The sequence below is a fragment of the Argopecten irradians genome, chromosome 12 (genome assembly GCF_041381155.1).
Source record: "Argopecten irradians isolate NY chromosome 12, Ai_NY, whole genome shotgun sequence".
NCBI classification, from domain to species: domain Eukaryota; kingdom Metazoa; phylum Mollusca; class Bivalvia; order Pectinida; family Pectinidae; genus Argopecten; species Argopecten irradians.
Window position 1 is genome coordinate 21979240 of NC_091145.1, and position 27585 is coordinate 22006824.

The following is a 27585-nucleotide window of genomic DNA, read 5'->3' on the forward strand; positions in this document are numbered from 1 at the left end:
CCGCCCTGAGTAAAAACAGTTATCACACCATTAAAGTGATAAAACTGTAAAATATACGAGGAGGGCTGTTCGTCGTCACTAAGTTTATCACTTAGTGATTACAGTGCTTTTATCATTTAATGTTAGAAACAATACAAAGCTGCATGTAAAACCGTAGACATTTATTCATCTGGTAAATATTTCTTCTCAGGGAGAAGAGTGGGTGTTAATTTCAATTTTCTGTTTTTGGAATCACCACATCACGATGGTGTGGTGAGTCCTGATGGACGTCTTATTGTCTATACAGTGGAGATTAGTAGGATTATCTCTGATGGATAATACCTTTAACGTGTCGGGATTATCCGTCAGAGTTACGACTGTGTGACATCAACATACAGATAAACACCAAGGTTAAAACTGACACCGACATAGACAGCATGCCAGTGTTATTTCTGACACTCACAACACACAGGGAAATCACAAATACAGATTCCACTATGTTTATGTATACAAGTGTAATCATGGAATAGAAGCAGCTGGCCACGATGCTCTGTTTATAAATAGATTAAATGGACTTTGATGATATCTATATGGTTGTAAAACATCAGAACACATAAAAAGAAAATAACAGCATTCTGATGCAATATTTAACTTAACTGTGTCCTACTTAAAAGTGATATCATTTCGAGAAGGATGCGTTGTGCATAAAAAAACTTCAGCAAACTCCATTTTATGTCTTTCCTATCACAAAACATGCATCCAGTGCCAAGGCCACATTCCGCCGTGACAGCTGAAATGACCTTGTGTCAATGTAAATAAAACTCAAGTACCTTTCCTCTTATACCAAAACATTCCTTAAAGATGATAGTTTTATACAAATAAACAGAATCATTCATCCAGAAATTTGATTCATAACATGAAATATAACCAGTGGCAATCTAGAATGAGGTTAATGCTATAGTTGTGGTTCATAGAATGGTTGGCTCGAGTTCTTTTTCTAGCGATTATACAGGAGAGCGTCTACCAAGAACGATAACTCAGTGTCGATATTAATATTATATGATTGCGATAACCGCACATTTCTGTTTGTGTAACTGTTTCATTGAGTTACGACACATCAGGTGCAAACTATCAACGATAAATGTGTTTTATGCACATGAAACGTTTATAAGAACAAAATAAAATGATCAGACATAACACGGTATGACTTAGGGCGTGTTTGGGCTAAAGAATAGTATCAATTTTCGGGAGCAAGCTTCTTAGCTTCCATGGTGTCTCATGCAACAGCTCATTACATAACAATACCGCAAGGACTACTTCATAACAAAAGCATATTTCACGGTCTACGAACCTTCCCCAACAGTAGCACAGAATCACAAAAAGATTTCAAGATAAAAATCAAATTAAGAATGCTTTTGGAGAAAGACCATCATGCCAAAACAATATGCACCAAACAACTTGATGGGATTGTTCCTGAATCAGCGAGTGCACGTTTTATTTATTTGAAAACGTCAGTCGTTTATTTATTAATAGATCGGAACAAAAGTGTATAGATCCTTTAATCAGGGGCGTGGTATGATGCTTAGGGCTCGAACTCGTCTACCTAATGATCATTCGTGATGTATTCCATATGGTGGAAAGGGGCGGATAACTCTATTGAAATCAGAACCACTTAGCTGTAAAGGTGTGGTGAGTGAGCTATAGTAAACAATTCCATTGTAGATACGATGTCAAATGAATGTTTTCTATATTTAATCAAAGGTGGAAACCCTGATAGGATTTATCTATTGTGACAGGATTGTGAGAATCATTGTCTATTTATAACGTTACGACATAGGGAGAGGTGTAATGGGTGTTCTATTATTACTCACTACAGAGTAACATGTCTAACTGTCAGTGACGTTACATGCATATTTTATTTTCAATGCATTTCACACAGAATGGTAAAACAACTTCAAACTTGATAAAACATCGACTTAGTACTTAGATGTTGTACTGTTCATTCAGAACACAATAATGCAATACTATGTAAGTTTATTCAATCAGAATCATGTGATCAGACGATGGCCATGAGTATTCCATCTGGTAGAGGTATTTCAACATGGGGTGACAGGAGACGATGGATTTATTAATGAAAGTGAGATGGGACAGAAAATAAATGAAACAAAGAAGTAAGATCTGGACATTGTTTTTGTACTACCTGCTTTATACATCTCCTCTACAAAACTAAACGTCAGTGTTTTCTCTCCTATACTGTATATAACCACAACTCAAATAATGCAACGGCACATCAATCAGACCTTTATTTTCGGGGTGTTGAGGGAGAGACGTTTTGACATCTGGATCCTGAATCTTACCTAAACTAGCATAGAAGATGGAGTTTTCGGCATCAGTAAGGCTTATCAATTTCTTTGTTGTACTTTTCGCCATTCCACATTGCTTAGTAAACTTAGTCGTTAGGATACTACTTACAATATTTTTTAACATTGTAATTCAGAAAAGACAAAGATATATGATGCACACAATATAATAGCCGAGAAACAGTACATCATATGTTGATATATATAACAGCATTATTTTCTGATTGTGAGTCATACACATTTAGACACAAAGTATATGGTCAAGACCGATTTAAAACGCATTCAACATAATTTTTATTTCATTTAATAGTTATTTTCCGAATTATATGGCGTGTTGCCGGGCCTGGATCTGTTCCAGGATCCCGGGGAGGTAAATGGCGGGAAGGATGATAAGAGTTTATATTCCAATTTCAATTAATCACATATTCTGACTGGTAACTTTCTATTTCTACTCCTACACCTGGGTCCGTGTAGTAGTAGGCTGATACGTGGAGTGATACATATAGGAGGATACGGAGAGTATAAAGGAGGGGAGAGGGAAGGGTACAGTATTGGGGAGTTTACAGGGGAGAGAGGACGGAAGAGAGAGGACGGGAGGGCACAATATTGGGGTAGTGTAGGAAGAGAGGGCGGGAGGGCAGAGAAGAAATGCGAGCAGATATGGACAGTGTTATAAACAAATCAAACTGTTGGGGAAACGAACATGTGTAGATACTGGATAAAGAAAACGTCAAAGTTCTGTAGAGGGAGGGTGTAACCAGTGTTACTTCGTCAGTCAATATAAAAAGAAATATAAATCAAAAATTTTACATTAATTTGTACTGTAAATAATACAGATCAACAAATATATAGATATGTAATAGATAGGTATCTAATAATACAAGAAATATAAATCAACATTTACGTTAATTTGCACTGTAAATGATACAGGTCAACAAATGTATAGATAAGTGTCTAATAATACAAGAAATATCACTTGAAATATGGTGAATAACACGTGCATCGACCTCTATTTGCCTCTGACACCTGGTATATCGAACCAGTGTATATCGAACAGGCAGACTTGGTACCAATTAACCTTGGGACCTTGTTCCTTTGACATTTGATGCAACACTGTGACCTCCGATGTAGCAGAAACGTCTTACCAGACACCATTCATTGTTTCGTGAATAATTGAGCACTCAGACAGAACAAATTACACCGATACATCACTTGTTCCTTATCCTCCCCATCAAAATTTCTTGGCCACCTGTCTGTATCTGAACGCCAGATCTAGCCATGTTATTCTTTAAGCCAAGTTATCATCAGAACATATTAATACCAGAATAAGAACTGGGTAACCTCGTGAGCCCCAAGAGTCTTCTTCTGTTTTACATTTGTTACCTTTGACTGTGCTCTATCTTACCTTTCGTTTGGACGATTTACCTTTGACTGTGCTCTATCTTACCTTTCGTTTGGACGATTTACCTTTGACTGTGCTCTATCTTACCTTTCGTTTGGACGATTTACCTTTGACTGTGCTCTATCTTACCTTTCGTTTGGACGATTAACCTTTGACTGCTCTATCTTACCTTTCGTTTGGACGATTTACCTTTGACTGTTCTATCTTACCTTTCGTTTGGACACATTACCTTTGACTGTGCTCTATCTTACCTTTCGTTTGGACGATTACCTTTGACTGTGCTCTATCTTACCTTTCGTTTGACATTACTTTGTTACTTGCTCTCTACTTATTTGGACGATTTACCTTTGACTGTGCTCTATCTTACCTTTCGTTTGGACGTTTGGACGATTACCTTTGACTGTGCTCTATCTTATACCTTTGTTTGACGACCTGTGACTTGCTATCTTACCTTTCGTTTGGACGATATTACTGTTGACCTTTGACTTGTTTGACGATTACCTTTGACTGTGCTCTATCTTACCTTTCGTTTGACGACATTACCTTGACGTGATTTCCTTTCGTTTGGACGATTTACCTTTGACTGTGCTCTATCTTACCTTTCGTTTGGACGATTTACCTTTGACTGTGCTCTATCTTACCTTTCGTTTGGACGATTTACCTTTGACTGTGCTCTATCTTACCTTTCGTTTGGACGATTTACCTTTGACTGTGCTCTATCTTACCTTTCGTTTGGACGATTTACCTTTGACTGTGCTCTATCTTACCTTTCGTTTGACGATTTACCTTGACTGTGCTATCTTACCTTTCGTTTGGACGATTTACCTTTGACTGTGCTCTATCTTACCTTTCGTTTGGACGATTTACCTTTGCTGTGCTCTATCTTACCTTTCGTTTGGACGATTTACCTTTGACTGTGCTCTATCTTACCTTTCGTTTGACGATTACTTTGACTGTCTCTATCTTGCCTTACGTTTGGACGATTACCTTTGACTGTGCTCTATCTTACCTTTCGTTTGGACGATTTAACTGTGCTCTATCTTACCTTTCGTTTTGACGATTACCTTTGACTGTGCTCTATCTTACCTTTCGTTTGGACGAATTACCTTTGACTGTGCTCTATCTTACCTTTCGTTTGGACGATTTACCTTTGACTGTGCTCTATCTTACCTTTCGTTTGGACGATTTACCTTTGACTGTGCTCTATCTTACCTTTCGTTTGGACGATTTACCTTTGACTGTGCTCTATCTTACCTTTCGTTTGGACGATTTACCTTTGACTGTGCTCTATCTTACCTTTGCATTACACCAAATTCGACATACAGGCGATACAAAACACAAAAAGTCTTCTTTTTCTTTTGTTCCTTTTATTACATTATCTAATATTATTCTATCGATTGCATGAATGACCTTCTCCTCATTTGGATCACCGCCGATTCTTGAACCAAAAATGGTGATTTATTGCTAGTATGTGGTGCAATCAGAAACTGTTATTAATAACATTGTTTTTTCCACAAGAAACCGTAATAGAGTTATGTATTATACTATAATGAGGAAACGCCTCACGAGTGATTGTTATGATGATGTGTACTTTAGGTAGGAATGTGGAGTGGGGACTAACCTCACATATATATAGTCTCTTGTACTTTACATCTATTTTGGGAATATAATGTGGTTAGAATATTTTAGTCTTTACTAATAGAAATTTTATAAAACAAATATGGTATGATATGTTTAGTGTGACGGATATAGAACAGCATTGTAAAATATTTGTTTTTATTGTCCTTAATTAGATATCATACATGTCATTGTAAATTGAAAAACGCTACCACGAAAATTCCATCTAATGATGTTACTGTGCATACACAATACATTGGATATAAATCGGCTCAGACCCACGACATTAACAGAGTAATGATGTCTGACATTTGTAATTCTAACTATTCAAAAACACTTCAATCACTACTATGACAAAACAAAGGAGGGGAACCACCATTGAATGACAATACATTGCTGCGTTTTGTCGGACAAAATACATATACCAAAGCTTCAGCAAAGGATATAGTAATTACGGAAGAGTGCATCACGTACTGCAATGTTAATGGAATCTAACGACTGACACCCGAGGCGGACTGTAAAACGTATAGTCATCTTAACGACATACTATCAAATCGCACAAAAAATACTGATAAGTAATTTAAAATCCACAAAATTAACGCCTTGTGGTTCTAAGTATTGAGAGTACTACAACAGGTTTAATGCTCTGATTACTCTTAATTTAGTCATATTTCCCCGGGATCTAAGCGGAACAGGCTTTGATGGATGGAGCTTATGTAGACCTGCTCTGTACCTGGACAGTCAAATTGAAGCGTTTGTCGACATTCATTATATGGGGTGCATTCGTGTTCATCTCATAAGGAGAACTTTCTATAGAGAATAACTTTCTCACACATATGCTTGTTGAACCATTTAACTTACCTATTTGATAGTTACAAACGCGTGACCGTACAGGGTTAGCCTCTCATGTACCCAAGGGAACATAATGACGAAGATGAAGTACCTCCCATGACCCATATAGTGTTAAAACATCAACTAGTTTCGAAACATAGACATTGCCTATTGAAGTCTACTGTATACATACGATATAAGATTACATATAAGGCCTGATGTTAACAGTTTTATAAGATTACTACTACTACTGTAATTTTTGAGAGACTGACAGTCAATAACATAGATACCATCCACTTCTTTTCCTGCTATCTGTCTCTATCGAAGTCGAACTCGTGTGACCTTCCCCATCTTATCTACGATGTATAATCTGTTCCAGTTTTTGTCTGTTGGACCTTCACCAAGAGTTAAGTTTTGTCCGTTATGTTAGCTTTAAAGAAGAAAGTTTCCTTTTGCAATTTCAAGGCGATTTCAATCAGTGTAAAAAGAATTATTTGTTGAAGACACCATCACCGAAACAATTTACAATATCGATTTATACGAGTGTAAAATACCAAAATAGTTACATTGTTCACATAATGTTATAATCAACGGTCTAAGTGGGTCAAAAACAGAGCAATTCAGACTTGGGGTTTCGGTGATTTAGGTTAATTGCTTCCGTCATTTGTAAATCGGACATAAAACAGTTAAAGGTCATCTATTACTCATCACAAATAACAATGTGTTCTAGATTTATAGAATTTTCATTAAATCATTGAATAAAAGCATAAATCTATACGGCCTAAGAGTGATTCGATTGTGACCATTCGACACTCACTATATATTGCTTCTTACCTAACCAATTCCATTCATTACAGTCAGCAGAAACATTCTATCTTGCACAAGTTCTTATCTTTCATGAACCAGACGGGTTACTTCTTCAATTAGACCTACCCGATAGCTTGTAACTACGCCTAGGGTTGACAGACGGATATTGTCCCTGAAGTAGAGGACGTTCACTCTCCTACAACACCTGGCTATGTTCTGGTTGGGTTTGGAATATACAAACTAAAAGATACCATTGTTTTTACATTCACTTTGAGTTTGGATCACGGTTTTGATATGTTAGCGTTCGTTACATTGGCGATAATAGATATTGATTGTAATATGCAGCTACCCACACTCCTTTATGAGTGATAAATTAGTTTGTATCTACGCCAGCCATTTGTATATCTAAGTAAATGTACTCCCGCTAATCGATTACAAATACACAAAAAACGCCATTATATGAGCTAAATTATAAGAGATATCCATATAACATTATTGCTTGTGCATTAGGACATCAATTACTACCATTTATTGCAATCTATATTCTACGTGATTTCTCGGACATCGATTTATTCCATGTCGTGAATGGCAATGTCTCAGTCAACAAACGTCTACGAAGCAGACATCGGTTTCTAACTACCTAAAGCTGTAGGATTGGGATATACAACCTGGCTATTAAGTCGGGGACATCACTTACATCGCTATCGTGATTCACGTGCGTTGAGGACAATTCAAGTACTAAAACTAAATTATTTCTGACTAGATAGCTTCACACTGTCACTGATAAAACTTCTCTGTTTTGTACGTTATGTTTGATTTTTACAAATCAGAAGCTTATAAAGAAAAACTTGGAAAGCCCATATGCCCTTGTGTTGGTACGCATAATTCATTTTACAATTTATGGCAAAATGTTGATATATTCTAATACAGAAATACAACTCCAACCTAACTAGGAGTTTGCGTACTTATCGGGAGTGTCAAGTTGAATATCATTTTTTCCTGTTCTAAAAGCACAATATTTCATATTAAGTGAATGTATGGAACTAATTGGCCTAAGTGTGCAGGTTAAGTGGTAAGTCTATACGCCCCAATGGAATTGTTATGGTATTGCATTGTCTCCCGGTTTAACAGACCGGAAATAGACGCTACTTAACCATTCAGTATACACAATCTGTAGAGGATAGTAAAAATGTCTATCAATACAGCAACAAAGGATTTGAAAAAACAGGCACTTGTGTTTTTTGAGTGATTTTTTAAATTTGGAATCATTAAGCATACACAATACGACATATCATATCCACATAGTTAAAATAATACTTAACCAGGTATAGCTTTAATTTGCATGATGACGATTTGGTTTCCGTCACATTCAAGCATTTTCAACATTTAACAAAAATATAAACTCAAATTGAATACCAATACAAGCTGCAGCATTCCCGTATACTGCCACACTACATCATTTTACTGCTAACCTATGATACATCAATAACACTTCAAACATCTAAACGTAGATGTAGCTAGTTAGTTACATACATGTTAATTAAGATATGTTAAACCATTCATGTTAACATCCACATAGCCTAGGGACTTTTTGATTAATAAAAAGATTGAAGATTGAAGATCAGGAAGGTAGTAACAATATATATACATATAGGATGATGTACTTGCTTCATCAACAACAGTAGAATCACCCACGTTAAACGTATCTGCAATGCTACGTCAATAATGACTGAATAATTATCCCCGTCTTGCTAGGTCAAAATAAGTTAATTCATCATCTCTAGACTGTTATGCATTATGAACGTAATGCTTTACCAATATACATGTATTAAGTTACGTGATTTTGTGATAACTGTCATGTAACAATAATTTGATTCTTTACTTGCAATTAGTACAATCATAATGGGTTAACGATCCTTTCTACCTGCATCATACACTATCTTTCTCTTCAGAGAACACATCTGATGGTAACCCTTGGAGATCGAGGATGTTTTTTCTGCTCCGTCCATTCTACCTACACAACATATACTCAATGATGAGACCCTGGTTACTCGAAACAAACATGGCTGACTTAAGTCAAAACTTCAGTTTAAATAGCTTAAATAGTTAAGTTCATAAGAACTTGAGTTTGTATCGAGAAATCGGGTCCTTGTCTAGCTGTGTTACCGTCATGTCTCCATAGTTTAACATGACCTGATGATCGTCTTACATCTAAAGAGGTTCGTGGCAGTTTTAGATTGTCCTCTATTGAAATATGACAATGGTGAAGCTATGTTGAAGGACGCTGTATGTGTTATATGATTTAAAATAATAAAACAGAGCTTAGTTTGGGGAAAAAATGAAATCGCACACAGTAGAAAGAAAACTTTAACAAAAGAATGTGTACAGATATTCCAAACAACATTTTTGTAAAGAAATAAGGCAAGTGTTCCGTTTGTCTCAACACCATGTTAAGAATAAAGATTTAAAGCTCTTAGGATATTTAAAATATCAGCTATCCGTCCAAATTTTGAAATTCCAGATTCAAACACATTATAAAGCTCAACTTTATTGATTATGTAAATAAGGAAAGACTTGTGGCATTTCAGTTTTCGAAATAGATCTTTTGTTCTATAAGTTTATACCTAAATATAAGCATGGCTGATGGATCTCTGACACATAGTGTGAAGCAGATCCAACTCTTACAGACCGATTAGTGGAATGTCAGACTGGTATGGAATGTTCGTTCACAGTGTAACAAGTCAGATAATGTGAAACACACCCTTCCAGTGGAATTACCATACTACAAGTCACGCAATCGATTCATATATCTTATTCAAATAAATTAACAATATCATCTTATGCAATATGGCATCTACAAGGCCTAAAACAAGATTTTTTCTTCGAAGAACAACATGAAATACAAATCACATACCGGTTACCTAGTAAACTCAGACACGAGATACCACTATGAAGTCATCATGAACCGGAAATGGTTTGGTTTGACATCGTGACCTTGTAACCCTGACTTCAATCAACATCCGTGTTGAGATCATAGAACAGAACAAGAAGGTCAGAGATTGGTGTTTCGTATATTGGTTTAAAATGGAGAACAAATCAGACACTAACTGGACAACTTATAGATACGTGTACTTTATAAAATTGCTGTCATTTTCGACTTTGACATGTCTCGGTTAGACTTTTTACATTAAACCTATTGACCTTCGATGACGTAATGTGATGAGTTTTGCGTGTGGCGTTTGAGACGTTTATTGACATTATCTAATCAGTTTGATTCCGAACAAGGGATGTGCTTCAGTTTACATAGATAGCACAAGATAGGACTAGAGATGGACTCGTACACCCACTCCTGAACAACACTCGCGTGTCATCAACGGTACATTAGTAATTCAATGATCCAGACTCCAGGGAAACACACTGGTAACATGGACGCAGCAAAAACCAGTGCGTTACACAATTATGAGTTACCTCATTGATAATGAGACGGTTAATGTCAGATTAAATACTTGGCTAGTATAGACCTGATGTGTATCGCAACAGTACTGGATCATCAGCATTGTCAACGACACAAGGAATAAAAAATAAAAAAAAATCCCTGGTAAAACCCATCTCACCCATTTATCTTATTTATCGTCTTTCACTTCGGTGGCTGCCCTTTTTATTTGCAAATGTAAAACACAACTAAGCAATAAAAGCTAATAGCATCATATTACGGAATAGAGCCAAGAGAACCAGGCTTTAAAGATACGTTGCAGATGGAACGCTGTCCTCCACTCCACGCGGAAAATCATCTTTAGAACCACCAAACAGTGGGTACCGTGCCAGGGAAGACCGACTTTCATTCACAATTGTGTATTTTCGCTTAAAACAGTTTTTGCTCCACCTTCCTATTTACATTTCCCGCAATCAAACAAAAGGTTTCACATGTGCTAGCTATCATCACCTTCAAGACTTTTTCATTAACACTAATATTCAACACATGCAATATCAAAGATGACTTATCGGGAGCTTTCACTTGTATTGCAGTCCCTGTATCCTATCAGTCATCCGGTATATATCCCCAGTATTGCTTTGTTGTTTGTTCCACACCTGGATCCTGTGTACAGATGAAGTAAATTATTGAAAGCCCCCGGAGATGTTTGACGGACAACAAATGCAGTTTCCTGATTTGTAATTAATTTGAAACTTGATCTCCTTCGAAATAAAAGAAGATGTCCTCACCTTATTGGATGAAACCAGCTTTATAATTATTTTATGTAATACGTTTTAGTTTTATTTCATGGACATGGAGGTCATCTGGATGTTGGTGTGATAATCTATGCACCTGATGCACTCGACACTTAATGCATAACGGATACAAGAGAACGGAGAACTGACAACGTTAAGGTAGCATGTCGCAACCAAGGAGACTGCAATAAAGCAGGGCAATCGTGCGGAGTGATACATATATGAAAAGAGCGCGTTGTTGTGAAGGTGCATCAGTTTGCAGATTATTTTCGTTCTAGCTGACGTGATATCAGCATGCAGATCTGTTCAAAGGCATTCATGACTGACATTTATAAGTGTTCAAATTAAGACCATAGGTAGTGCTGTCTGTGATAAAGCCGGATCAAAATAGGAGTTCTTTCTTAGAGACGGTTTTAGATAAGAATTGATGTTATATTGGATGACTATACAGAACATTACTAAATATTAAAAACAATGTATCGGTTCTAGTGAAACACCATAAAAAGACCTTTGAAGCATACATATAAAAGCATGCTTGATGCAGTATGGGAATGCCGATTTCTAGCATTACACCTCTCACAGCAGTTTCTGATTATCAGTATTTTACATGTTGAATGCATGTCTTTAAACAGACGACCACATGTAAGGTTTTATTGTACATTTACTTCCTAACCCACGGACATCAATCAGGTACAGTGAGGTTTGAACACCAGAATATCTGCTATCTACCACACAGGGCACCCACTTATCTGTAATACATATGTTTTGTGGGTAATGACATCATTGCTGTGTATTGTACTTGCCACAGACTCACACGAAGGCACGGCCTACGATATATAGAACACCCTCTTACCATTACTGGCCGATTACTGCCCTAGGTTATTTACAAATTGCAGTTATAATTTGCCATATGTATTTCTAGCAATCTGGTATACTTCTGTGTTACTGATAACGGAAAAGACAGCCTCAGATATCAGTTTTCATATGCCAAAACGCATACCTGAAAGAGATAGTGAAATACAGAATCGATAACAAAACTTGTTTGATGTCCCTCTCTGACAGTGGTTTAGTAGTGTCCTTGATGTATATTCATAATTCAGCAATATAACAAACTTTGAGCGCACATTTATTCCTTTTCTAGAGCCAATAAATATTTGTTACTTCAACATTGACAGACATTTTCCAATAAACTTCACAAAGTTTTCATCTACAGGAATCACGAAAGAAGGCATGTACATGTAGAAATTTACTTGACACGAGCAGCTGACGAGAACCAGACACGGAGGTTGCGTTTCGTTTAAATCACAGCCTTGTAACAACTTCCTGTACTTCCGGTTTCGTTCCAGGCGACTTGATATAACACAAGAGGTCTGCCCATTAAACTCCCTAAAATATGCGTTAGACAAATCAACAGAAAGTCTTGTTTGGTGTGAAAACAATGGCTGTTTCAGTAAATAGACGATCAGTTTTTATTACCATTCAGTTTTATCTTTGAAGGTTTCATCATGGTAGACATCAAAGACGTCGACTGCAGATCTCATTATCCAAAGTAAGGTTCTAATGAAGGTTTCTTCCTTGGATTTCCCCGTGTTGTCCACAAAAAACAGTCTCTTTCTGTCGGGTATCTAAGCTCATTTGCCTGTAATTGCACTGCTTACACACGTCATGCGTAATTTACCACACTACTGGTAAGTAATTTAAGACGTGTATAGTTTTAAGACGTGTATAGTTTTATACTATAAGATCGTATGTAGTTCCGTGACGCACAAGGTTTATCATAGTTATATACTAAACACGTGTATACACTAATCCAAATTTTAATACTGTGGTATTTGTATATAACCGATTTCTAACACAAAAGAAACCGTTTTGGTATCTTTTCATGACGAAATCTTTTATAGAAATCTTCGAATTTAACGTACTGATGTAAGTAACAAGGATTGCAGAAAATAATTTTGTGACCTGTTTGTATGAAATGGAACATATACATTGTACTAATGTAAATTTAGATATTTTCACGAGTCCTTAATTTCGCGATATATAACAGTAAATATTTCGTGTGGGTGTCATTTTACTTTAGACATAACGTCTGACTTTTGATGATATAATTTATATATTCGCAAAACTTTACGCGAAGTGGAATTTCGCGGTGAAAAGACTTCGCGTATGTATAGCAAAGCTTTCCTCCCCACGTAAATTTCCGCGTTTACAGTACCCTCAGTGCCGATAATAATGAAGTTACAATCACGGACCCCACTATATTCCACCATTATTTGGCAGTTTCACTAATTTTGCCTATTATATCCCGTATCACTTGGCAGAGACACGATCATGTTCTATTCAATAAAGAATGAATTTTAGAAATAATTGTCTAATTTATCACGCAACCAGCCCATTCATATTGTGATATTTGAGTGTATTTATTTTGATAACAAAAACTTTGCTACATACCTATTGTTCGCATGAACCAAATAATGATAATGACGCGTTATCGGGAAGTTGATATGGTACGGTATTGTAGAACTAATTATATGCGCAATGTAGACTCTTAAAGTATTTAAATTTAGACAACGTTTTCAGACTTCATCACAGTGAACATTTCAGAAGTTTTGTACACAAATCCTTTACTCTGCTACAAGGTAACTAATACTAATGACATGATGTGTGGACGGGTAGCTGAAATCTATAGTGGCCATGTCATGTAACTCTAATGCTATGTGCTTTGCAAATACATCAATAAACTAATAAAAATTGCGTAAAATGACGTCTGGGGGTTTTATCCTGTCAAATATTTGTTTTATCTTACCCTTGCTATTCCAGAGGTTACGACCGCTTATGATGTGAAGGGAAAATATACATGTGATCGTAATATAAGCAATATCGTGAATGCATGCTGGTAGTATTTATAAAATCTAGCCGGTTCGTTTATAACAAAATTATGATAATTGGGAGCAAGTAGATTTAAATTATTCATCTAATCATTTTTGTTTTAATTCGCGGTAGTGAGCATATACATCAACAACTTTCATCAAGCATCGCTGATGAATTTTAAGTGACAGATGCTTTCAGCTTTAAAAAAACATGGCGCACATTAATTAACCAGTGCAAGTGAAGCATGTTAAGTTGACACTTAGCTCAGAGCTGTTATGTTTAGGACGCGTACATGTTTGATATTACATAAACATAAAACAGCTTCAGTTAAAGTGTGGAATAACAGTATATGGAATGTTGGTAATGAACTCAGTGCACCTAATAATAACAAACGAAACAATATACAACAGATAGATGTAATATATCAATTAATGTGACCGGTAATTTGTCACCCAGTGCCGCTGTTAATATCTTATACGCGTGTCTCAACTATGCCTTAATGGAGTTTAAACGTTATTTTGCTGGCATATAGCGATTTTGTATAACACACTGTAGAGACGGGAGTATGAAGATGTCAATCATGTCACACGTACACCAACAGATCTATAACGATATAAGACGTCCTCGATGACCCGGTATCTACCACCTAGACGATTATATTAGTCTTAGAGAACAATGCTGTACCTACACTGGACCGAGTGACTGTCATTAACCATGACATGTCTTAGTTAGTTAGCAGGATCTGTTGATAAAAACCTATTTACCAAGGAGCATGTCCTCCCAAGTACAATGTCTCGTGGAAGAATGCTTCCTCTACGTCTAATCCTTTTACAGGAAGCATATGTGGCAGAAAAGCTTAAGTAAAATGTGTGTTTAAATCCAGAGGTACATGTTATTCCAAGAATACAGGATAGATAATTCTAGACCTTAATCTCACCTTCGTTTAATTGGATGGTGCCAATCAACTTTTGCAACACGTTTCTTTAGCACGTGTAAGTATAGCTCCGGTATACAGCCACGTGCTAAGGTTCCGTTGCTGAAACAGTTCCATGACACCTCGTCCAGTAATAGTCATTATATGACACCTGTGTATAACACGTGGAACCAGTCATGTGATACAGTGCCAGTAATAGAAATAGTACCTGTTGGTTTCGATAGTTCGGATGTATCTAGACATCCCCCTGATATACCCCAGCTTTCCTTCAGCCCATGTGTACCTGTCTGATGCTATAACACGTCTTTGGAGGACATTGAATCTACCATATGGTGTGTTTAATTGGATAGTAATTCAATGGTACGCCACTCAAAAGTACAGCTCCGTGAAAATATCCTTACTCGTACATTTCCGACCAGATTATTGAAGTATATCAAGCTTAGGATCACTTTGAAATTGCAACGTTTCAATAGAGTTATCAAACTACGAAAATATTGACCCGATGAACTAATCAGAATCCATGGGATGGTGACGTCATAATTAAAATGACACTTTGTTTTCCTTTGTGTGAAAGAAGCCCAACTATTGAGAATGTTTCGATAACGCAATATGTTTTGGGATACGGACATGCTCCTAAAGAGATAGGACATCGACCAAAAGTATTCTTACTTATCATGGGAAAATCCTATCGACAAAGTAACGGACAACTAAAGTCAAAAACGTCTAATTAAAAGAGCATTAAAGGTACAGCTCATTCACCTGCTTTACGAAATCCCTGTGAGCATGTACATGGTTTCGTAATTAAATTTTCAATAGAACGCCATGTTCGTAACTTCTGTCAGTACTTCAGTGTACACGGAAAGGTAACGATAATGCTCTATACAGTAAGGATACTATGGGAACATAAAGTTTATGAGGATAGCAATGGAATCAACAAGTCAAATATATAAACGTAATAAAGATTTTCCATTTCTACAAGAACACAGATATAGGGAAATTTTTGCTTTGTCAGCATCTTCGACGAAAACTATTCTACATTATACGAAATTCGCCATATGTCACACAAACTCAACTCCAGCACACAAGGAAGGCGATAAGGAAACAACAGTATACTTAAATGACTGTAAATGAAATATTTCCAACCAAGTTCATAATATCTCTAGTAAATAACATCGTATTCACCAACATTAACAGAGCTGGAACATAGTATGCTGACCATTCTTACAAATAATACATTTAGGTATGACCTTGACATTCTAAAATCATCACCTGTCGTTATTTACCTGGCGAGGCAGGTGACGTAAGATTACGTAACAAAGTGTCTAACATGTCACTATAAACACACCATCAATTTTATTTAAACATGAAACAGTATGCAGTTGCCCATATGCCAGGGAAGTGTCACTAGTAAATAAAGTCGGTTTCATATAGCGGAAGAATGACTGAAATTGTCAAATTACTTAATCACTGTTGATCAATTTTTACAACAAAAACATGAAACCTATTTGGTTGGTTAAGAAAGATTGTTTATATCGCAAACTTTATACAATACTTAAGAACAATAGATTTATATCTACATTATTATCAAATGACTGTTTCAATTTATTATCATTCACCGTAGGAATCAACATTAGATTCCATTACGACTCAGGGACCAGTATTAATGGAAGCATGATATTTCTTAGTATGCAAATAATTTTGTCACTCCACAGAGATCTAGACCCAAAACGACATCTTACGATCCCTAAACGGCAGGAATGTGTACTACTGAAGTGGAAACACGTGAAATGTTCGTTACTGACTTCAGTAGTACCGTGTTAGGTACGGAGTATACAGGACGAAAATATCAACCCTTTAAAACTGAATCTTAACATCACACCAAAAGATGAAAAGCTGACCGATCAGTGTATGATGTCTGTAAGTCTTCCTAAGTATCAGGACAGCTGATAGGATTCGTCGTCATTGACGACACGTGATACACCTCCTAGAACACGTGCGATATGACATGATAGGACATAAAGAAACTTGACATATACCAACTCGATGAACCCCCGATACTTTTATCATGGGTTTTATTGCATTTTACATCGTATCATTTAGTTCAGGTTCTAATATCTCAACACATCAAACGGTAACACTCCACACTCTGCATTTTTTAATGTGTAGCTATACAACCAAAGTATTAAAGTTTGAAATTTTACCATTTTAAAATGATAGCTCTTCATCCTACAGTGACAACACTGCAACATGAAATTAATCATTGGACACAAAATCAAAACACAAATAGATTTTCCTGTTTTGCTCGATTTTCAGCTTATAATAAGCTTTCTACATTATTTCTGCATTCGTTGCTATTAAAATGTTCATTTGAAACCAAACAAAAAAGCTTGCAGCCTTTGAAGTATATTAGGAAGTTTATGGCCATTACTTTAATTATTACCTTAATATACCTTTTACTATCAAATACCTTTACCAACATTATTCAGGCAGGCTAGTGCTTCGTCATCTCTTTAACAATAAAACTCCCCGATGCATTTGGTAATCTACTATCTAGAGATATTTATCAACAATGGTGTTAAATTCAAGATGTCCATTTATTGTCTTGGCGATAGAACGTCTAAATATCGCTATCATTTACATTCTAAGAAGGCTGCATTCTTTCAACAATATGTTATTTTATTCCCATTCACAACTTTTGAATTGTACCTGACATGAAGTAACGATATAGGTTGTTATCATCATACATAAAATTATAACCATAGTTAAATGTATGATGGTATACCTATTACGGAGGAAGTCTAGCCTAACTTACCAATCTACAAGGCTTTGGTATCATTCGCGTCTGGTTACAATACAAAAGGACACTGGTTTTCAGTTTATATTACATATTCGTTAAGTTTATGACAGCTTCAGGTTTCAAGAACACATTCCATAATCAGATTTTGTCTAGGGTTAAGTTACATGTAAAGTTAAAATAAGTGAATGCTGTTGTTGAATAGTGATGCTTTATCGTGCGATATATTTGATGGCAGACGATGTGTAGTGATAATTATGAACATTCTAAATGTACAACAAAATGTATTCAGGCTGCATCAAGTTATCTTTGACATAATAATAACGTAAATAGTTAATCCTGAGCCTACTTCCTGTTTGTGAATATTCTCCTCAAAAGCACAGCAGGACATCAGGACATCGCAACTCATTCTATTAAATTTAGTTTTCTCGACAAAAGTGTAGTTGTAAACACCTAAACACACTAATCCATGAGGACAGCTCACGACTTCACTTAGTCATTAGGTTCTATATTTCACACATCTGATCGGTGTAAGACCCATCAAGTTTATAAGATTCTAATATCTTAAATGTATTCGATATTCATATACCTTCTCAGATGTCGGTGATTACATCCAACACAGACAACAGAATGGTCTGGTTATGGATTTGAAGACACGAATTATTTTCGTTTTTCATCGACTGCGTTTTCATTCGAAAAACATAACATTTCCCTTCATGCTGATATTAGCACGCAAAAAACTATCTTCTTCACTAAAACCATGAACTGTATCCAGGTTAAATTTGATATTCAAAACACGGCTTAATTTATTGAGATAAAATTACAATACAAGCATCTTACAACATCCCCATACATTAAAAGTTTTGGTCATTCGCTATATTGGCAATTGCTGGACCATTCATACCATCATCGTTGAACTGTACATACTGTTTGTACATACTATTGACATTTCGGTTTGGCCTTCCATTCAATTGCAATTTTGCGTGGCCCTCCATTTCTTTAGAGTTCTGTTAGGCACATCTCATTCATACAAATGATATTTTGTTTGGTCATCCATTGGTTGTTGGTGTTTTGTTGGGAAATTTCATCACTTTCATCATTTCATTGGGCCACATCTACATTTGGTTTCCTTGTTGGGCCAAAATACTTTTTGAATTTTCTTGGATTATTCATATTGTTTGCTATCTGTTGAGCTTTACTTGCGGTTTGAAGGGTTAGAAATCTCACATGCTGGGTTGATTTTGGTTTTTGTTGTCTGTTATCAAACCTCTTTACACGAGCTGTATTGGGCAGTTTGTTCTTCGCACTATTCTGTGGAACATCCCCATACCCAGACAGGCGTATATACTCTAGTTGTATGATTGTGTTTGTACATAATGACTTGATTTGGAGCAGATTCCGGCTTATCTAAGGCGTGAAACTTAACACTGGATCAAACATCAATGCCTTAACCTCGACCGAGTTATCGGACCGTGACGCATTAGAGGAAGCACACAGTGAAAGGAAAAGTCACGCGCGCCTGTACCAAAACAATGGCCCAGCCAGTTATTTCAAAATATACTGTTTTTACTAAGAAAACGCTAGCCGTACGGGTCCAAAATCGGTAACAACCAGTACATGTTGGTCCAATGGTTCCGAACAATGGTTGAAGTCGTCGAACAGTCCAGGTTGTTCCTAGTATTATTTTCGATATTTTTTCTGTGTATAAAACGCTACAAAGAGTCTTTTGGTTTAATCTTTAGAATAACTGAAGTAACTACATGCACTCTAGCTTTTTGTAGCTATATGCTTTAGTGGGCACCACCCAGCTATATTAAATATTGCTTCGTCTTTGCCAAGATATTCTAGCCAAGCAGCCAACAGGACTGGAAAGATTAGTTTCTAAAGAAAAGTTTTGATCATCTGCCGACGTGACTTCTAATTCAAAAGATTCCACCAGCCTTGTGATTGATGATATTACATAATATTTATATAATGATTTGTTGATCTAAAATGTATTACCAAAGGAGTATAAGGAGACATACTGAATATGAAACAAAGCACCTCTGTTGACCCATCTATGTTCTGTTGACCCATTTTATGTTCAGTTCGGAAGGATGAAACAATATATCAAGTCCAAAATTAAAATTACGACCAGCTAGTCTTAATTCAAATCATTTAATGATGATTTCATCAGAACACTTCACACCAAAATTACAAAATGGCGGAAAGATGAGTTCATCGGTCACAGCAACACAAGTGATTACATCATAACTAAAACAATGAGGTTGTGGGATGTCAATGCTTCCATCAGTGTAAAAACATAAAAATCAACGAGGTCTTGACCCCGACCATATAAATACAATATGCTGTAGAAGTTTCTATAGGACTACGATTGGAAACAGGTGTGAGCGTCTGATTGAGGTGGACTAATTTAATTACAGACATCAAGTACATGGAGTGCACGCCATATACGTGGCCCTGCCGTTGTTAATTAACACAGGAAAGATTTGGTTACATACCGTTGTTTGGGGGAACCATGTCCCCAGATACAATCAGGTGCGCGTCTCAGCTTCGCTTTTTAAACAAAATACCATGCCAAGTTCGTTTTTATTGTCGAAAATTGCAACTAAAGCAAAATCTTATCAAGATCAATTTGATAAAATTTGAGGTCATTAATACTCCGATGATTTCTTACCTATTTCGAAGCATCTGGAATACTTATTTTCATTCGGTTTTTTGCTTGCTGGAAACAAAACACATCACTTTCCATAGTTCTTCTTTTAAATATAGCCGATACACTAAAGGAAGAATCTTTTGGGCCACACAGGCTAGATCCAGACACAGAACTCAAAATAAAGCTACTTACATGAGCCGTCACACATCTTATCACACATACTATTTTTATTTTCTCTTTTTTCCTGCCTGATTCCATGAAAATACCCTTCAAAGGCGGTCTCGGGTCATACACTGAATCATATAGAGAAAAGGATGTCACAATATCAATAGTGTACATCATACTTCTGGTCAATCAGGGTCATACTTTTTCATACCCTACACCTCAACCATTGTTTGTCAGACCTGCAATGTTACGGAAATGGGATTCCCAGTACCAATTGCGTACAGCATTATTTCTGATCCATCGTGGTCCATACTTTTTCAGACTTTACACCTGATGTCTACTGAGAATTTGATGTCCCAGTATCAATGGTGTACATCATACATTGTACTTCTGGTCGATTTGATGAGAAAGGGATATGTCATTACCAACGGTATTCAATTTCTGAAATGTCTCCGTATCGCCGGCATACATTATTTAAGGACAGTCTCTCATGTATACTGTGTGTGAAGTGCGCGGTGCGTGTTTTCGGAGACTGTAGTATATTCGTGTTGTGTCTTCCTGTAATAGTGGAACTCTTGTCCTTGTAATAGTGCTATCTCACTGAAGCATGCAGACAAGACACCAAGCAACACACCCCACCCGGTCACATTATACGGATACTGACAATGGGCACTATAAACCAATGAAACTATCACTTTTTAGACTATAGCGTGCTTCAGCCAGGGGACAAAAACCAGAGCCTTCCTTACGCTTTGATGAGTGAACGGGATTATCTGTATCAATAGCCTGCATCATACTTGATCACTTGTTTCATTACTATTCATCACAGGAAGGAAATGGTCTCATGTATTAAGTGTATGTGTCCGATTATTGATGTGAATAGACGCCACAGCGGCGGGACGAATCTCCATTCCCGGACATTAACCATCCAGTCAGGACGGCACTAAAAAGTATTCCAGGAACCAGTTCGAACTGGGTCATCAGCTATTGGGAGTTTGTATTGCCCAATAGGACATAGGGCATGAATCAGTCACACTTTACAATAATGTACTATCAAACGGAAATAATCATTTATCTGCATGATAAGACAACGTTCATATATAAAATACTTAGTACTTTAAATAAGTATGTTTTCTGGCTTTGCTGACTATGTCAGACACGATCAATACACGCAGACCATATACATAGATATACCAGAGCTATGCATTACGTCTGTGACACTGATGCTCAAAAGCTGTAGATTTGCCACATTAATAAACCTATACACTAAACTTTATGACATTAGTGTCCAAAACTCTGAAAATTACAGCATAAATAATTTACGTTATGTCTAATCAACACAGATGGCGCTCATGATACCGAACTACGAGGTCATGTGTGCTTTCCAGCCAAAGATCGACTTCGATATAAATGATGATTAATCAGTATTACTGTATATGTACCATGGGTTGTGATGATATCTACTGAGTGCGATGGTTGGTGATAAAACACTATCTGTATAGATGTGTGATATAAGGGACTGATGGGACGCGTGGCTCCTAGATGTGGTTTACATAACACTGTATATATGTAATGGTATCGGACTCGGATCTCATTCTTTAAGCAATCGTCTGGATCATTACAAATAAACCCTAGAAATATCGCTGTCCCCACCTGACGGATATATCCCTTTCCCACCACAAACTCAGTCGACAAGTTACAGACTAAGTAGACGTCACCTTGTCGACCAATCAAACTCCCAAAGGCAACACAATACCCTTCCTCTGCGTAAACAAACTATTTCCTCCACTCATCTTAACGAAATTTTTTTATGTTTCTTTCTTCGCGTAAAATAATTATGTTAAATCATTATCATTGACCACCATAAGTTTAAACGTATGATAAAAATGTTAGTCATCAAATCTTCATGCTTTCGGTCAAGGTTATGATATCTGTGTTGTCCACAATTTTGTGTTGTATTTCCGAAAGCATATTATAAAATGAACTGCAAAGTGACCAGACCCGGGAAGGACTTCGAAAGCATTGCAACACGGACCAAATGTTTCTTTTGACACAAAGAAATACACAGAAAATCTGAGAAGATAATGCATTGACGTATAAAAAAGTGAAGCTTAAATGATAAAACGAACAAAACGGTCTTCTATTGGACAGGAGGACCTGTACTTCTTCTATTGGAAAAGAAATAGAAAGAAAAGATAATAAAGGAAAACCTAAATAGATAACGAATCGACTAAATGTATAGGAAAACGGAAGGCTACAACGAACAATGAACAATTTTTAAGGATAGGATGGCATTTTCTCCTTCTTTTGGTAAAATAGAAAGAAAAGCTGAATTTCAATCACTGGCTGACTTCGGATTAAGCCTTTAGACTTTTATTATGTGTTTTGGCTGTGACATTTCACATACAATGGATATCAAATCGACCAGATGCATAAAAAGAGTGGAAGGATACAAAAACTTCTAGGACATATTGTGAGGTTAATACCACATTCATACCATTTAAGCTATATTTCTAATCGTAACGCAACGTCTTTCCCCAGAGAAGAAAATTACACAATGAAGCCTGACATCCAGGTTTTATAAGATTGCCAATTGACTAGAACAGGAAATGAGAAACAACAATACTGAAACATTCTAGACATGAGTTTTGTTCAGACGAGTATATTAAACCTAAAGAGATGTGTTTGTAATAAACAGACGGTTATGGTAAATACCAGAACGTCACTTCATACACATATGTCAACATGGCATCACTCCCATTTCAAAGTTCAACGTCAAAACAAGTTTACAATATACCTTCAATGACAAAACAAACGTTTATCCGACCACAAATGCTAGTTAATGCATAAAACACTTATCGCTTATGACTTATAAATATACATTGGTAATGTTATCTTCCTAGTCTGATCTACGTTCTGTTCGGTGACCTTAGTATGCAAGGCATTTTGTTTACCTTATAATTCTTATTCCACTGTACGCAAAATCGTATCGTCTCGGAATCTCGCATGAAGACATTCCTAGAACCCAGGTATGAGACAATCCGATACACATTTACTTTGGAGGGCATCAATGAGTCGAGAAATATTATACATGTATTTCATCAAACATAAGCAAGAGATCATTGATCTTGTTTCAGTTCTACAATGCTAAACGTCATGGAAACGTTAACTTAGACAATATGCAGAAAAAGGATTCCAGCAGTAGAGTTATAATAATCAAATTAAACTGACTTTTGTACTTTTTTCCCGATTTGTGCTGAATCTAAAAGTTGATTAATCAAGATGCCAAACGCAGAAAATAAAAAGAGTACAAATGCATTGGAGCACAAGAAACAAAGATTATCTCGGAACTGGTTTCACCCTCAAGCCGTTTCCAAACTCTGATGGCATTTCTAATGTTATATAGTTCTTATGGCTCTCCTTGTCTCATCGAACCAGTTGTGACTTTCTCGGTATGACTAATTAATCACCAATAGACTTGTAATAAGTCAACCATATCGGCTGTTCTGTTGATCGCCGACAGAACGATAGTGGTATCGATTGTCGTTCGTTTGAGATCTTAAGCTGTGATGACGTAGGCTTACCGAGGATTTCTGTATTGCCTCGGCCTGAACGAAGGAGATGGGGTATCAACAGTATCCGTACTATGTCTAAACTCAGCCTTAATGTGCACCACAATGCACCATGATACATCACGGGGAGTGCACTTCCGGTCGTGCGAACAGCCTTTGGACGTTTAGTGGGAAACACACCTTGCAGCATTCGGAAATTGTTACATTTTGGCAAAAATCATAAATACGTCATTTTGTTAATTACCATAAATCAATAGGAACAACATTTCCAAAAAGTTGACATTTTCCAAAAAAATACGAGTTTCGAATTCTTAACTAAAACTCCTCAGCGTCATTACTAAACTCACAGGGACCTGGCACGAAAATTTTTAACCAATAGTATACATATATATATATATTACAGTATAATATATATATATGTATTGCTTAAAAATTTTCGTGCCAGGTCCCTGTGACTAAACTTGAGGGTAAAGGGATCAGTTATCATCAAGACTATTATCAAACAGCAGTCAGTCTCCTTAAAGGTGTACTTATGACGTAGAGAAATCTACAATACGTCGTCAGATTTACATAAGACTTCTGTTCAATATACATGTGGTGTTCTGGTACACAAAACGTAAACATTCTCCCAGTGTGATCTCAACTTCCTTCAACATTTAATCGACACGTAAAACCACAAGATATGGTAATTAAATGCACAGGGCCATATTTACACATGGGATGGTGAATTGTCTGTATCTTCAACTGTACAATACGTATAGTACAAATCCATTCACAACGTTACACAAAACAGACACACTCAATCGATCTGATTTTTACGCTCGGCTGTCACTGGTGCGTAGGGTTCTCAATTTCTGGGGTCATTTCGGGTCACGGCCAGGCTTTTGGGGGTTTTAATGCCTCCCATTGTACTAAGCCATGATTAGCTCGCGAAGTATGTAGTTTTGTCTGTCGAGGACTAGCCGAGAATGAGTTGTCTGTAGAAGTAATTTGTACCGGCCTCCTAAATCACTGAATGTCAAATCGGTTGGTAAAACAGTTTGCTTTATTATCGGGTTTATAAATATGTATCATGTAAAGTTTATAAGGGACTCGCACCAGGTACTATCACCTTTGTAAGATACCAGTGGACGGCTGGTGCCAATATAAGTATAATCAATATCGTGTGAATTAGAAAGGGTTTTATACGTAAAAGTTGTAGAACCTAACCGCTCAACATAACATGCACTAAAGTCAACAACACAAAGAGCAGTGTTGATAAATAAACGTCAATTTTTATTATAAATATTGTGCAACGTATGCAATGTGTAAATTCTATTTGGGTTTATGGTTTACCTACGGAACAGCTGCGTTTCTCTTTCCCTTCGAATTCGCTGTACACATAAGTACTATATAATACGTATACCATCCCCACCCCCACTCGTCGGTACTTTGGGAAGTTATGCACCTCCTCCCTCGGCTCTGATATATAGGTATGACTGTGTGTAAACATTTACCAGGCGTATTATACCTTGTATTATGTCGCATACTATTATCAATGGCAAGGATCGTGAATGTGGATAGTATATATGTGTGTAAGTTGCACAAATAGTATACGTAGTATGTATAAGTAGTAAACTATCGTTGTAAGCTGATATGACTGTAACATAAAGTTTATTGTAATGAGTTCCCTGTAATGACCGTGTATGGTTAGCTTACAGAGTGTAGACTCTTTATGTAAAATGATACCTTGGGTTTCATCATCACATTGAATAGTAATGGGGAAAGATAATATCATCCGAGGGCTGATATACAATAAAACAACACACCTTATTTGTGTATGTGATACGGCTGTTGTAAAAACCGATAGGTAAACATTGCATATCATATGTGTTTTATACATAGTCGCACTCGGCTCGCGCATAGCGGCGTGTTCCTATAACAAACAATCGATCGAGAGAGAAAAAAATGACCTAGAAATCAGCTGAAATAAATCGTGCTACTTACCTGAACATAAGACAGTGAGGACGAAACAGGACTTAAGGTAGGAAAGAGTATTCCACAGCCGGGAGGTAACACATACACACATTTTAACTCCTGTTCATGTGAAGTTCTAGCAGAGATCTGGCGAGTGAGTCATGTAACACAACATTTAATCATGAATTGACTGGTATAGCGGCCTCCCGCATCCATACGCTACGTCATACAACCGCACGGTCTGCACTAAAAAGAATATGACAGGGAAAAATTGATCTCCGAGTTGTATATGTGTGTTTTGACGAGGTGGGTCCGACGATTGTCCGTGGAGCATCGCGTGCAGCTCTTATTATAGATGTCAAATCGGCACGCTCTGGTAGGTTAATACATGCCATAGTATGGAGTCGGCGCAGTGCCATGGAAAACAAGTGGTGGACTAGGTCTTACAATACAGAATCACACCAATAGTTATAGGAATTCATTCTCGAATCGAGGATATAGTGTTAAAACTGACAGTCCGAAACTAACAATAGCATTACTTCTTCGTTACAATTTCTTTACTTAGAGAGAGGGTACGTAATCCCCCACACTTTTGGCATAAAATTATTTTATTGAAGATCTTGAAAATATTTGCATTTCAAATTAAAAACAGGAGTACTTTATGACTTTTATATAAATAAAAGTACTCGGATCATGTGCGCAATCGTTCCTCTGTGTATGTGAGTTAAATTGTAACTTCGGGTTATTTCAATATTAGAAAACTTTTGGGGACATGGTCTGACTTTCTTATTTTTAGCGATAAGAATTATTTTTGGCAAACATACTGTAGACAAACGACAACACAAAAATAAGTATAATTTCATGCTTAAAATGACATATTTCGAAAGGAAAGGTGACATCTCCTTGTGTTATTCACTACAAAGAAGATCACTTCTCATAGGAAGCAATGACTAAGTCTCCACTTATATACGGGATGGGTTTTATGCGGTTTTCTATATACATAGATGTATTAAAAAGGAAATATTTTCTCCTAATACTTTTAATAAGTGTGTCACTTTTTCCAATATGAGGAATAATTTCAAATGAAATATTTCAATCCTTGGTGTCAATCCGATTCCGTTTTTTCAAAACAAACTTGATATGAAATCCTAAACTAAAAAATAACAACGAGATGCATTTTTATTCACCTCATCTTCAACAACAAACTTTTCTTTTCTGTCATTGAGAGGAAAGTCGGGAAAGCCGTCGGGTGTGAGAAATTACGTCCCCTTATCAACATGATTGGATTATTTTACTACAATAGCACCCTTGGAATAGGAATCGTCGTGAAACGTTTCATATAAGTACGCAGAATCAATTCTACATAAATTCTTATTAAGATTTAAACAGATTCATTTTCAGGACAACCTATCAA

At 36.6% G+C, this 27585-nt stretch overlaps 1 protein-coding gene across 2 annotated transcripts in view; it reads right to left on the minus strand.

The window, feature by feature from the left end:
* The window catches only part of LOC138336205 (uncharacterized), a 36852-nt gene extending 10312 nt beyond the window's left edge, over positions 1 to 26540 (minus strand). For both annotated transcript variants that reach the window (XR_011210402.1, XM_069285579.1), the window contains exon 1: positions 26202 to 26540. Coding sequence is in view for 1 of the 2 variants with exons in the window: in XM_069285579.1 (XP_069141680.1) it covers positions 26202 to 26283 (82 nt within the window). In the remaining variant the exon portion in view is untranslated. The remainder of the gene's footprint in view (positions 1 to 26201) is intronic.
* Positions 26541 to 27585: the final 1045 nt, after the last annotated feature.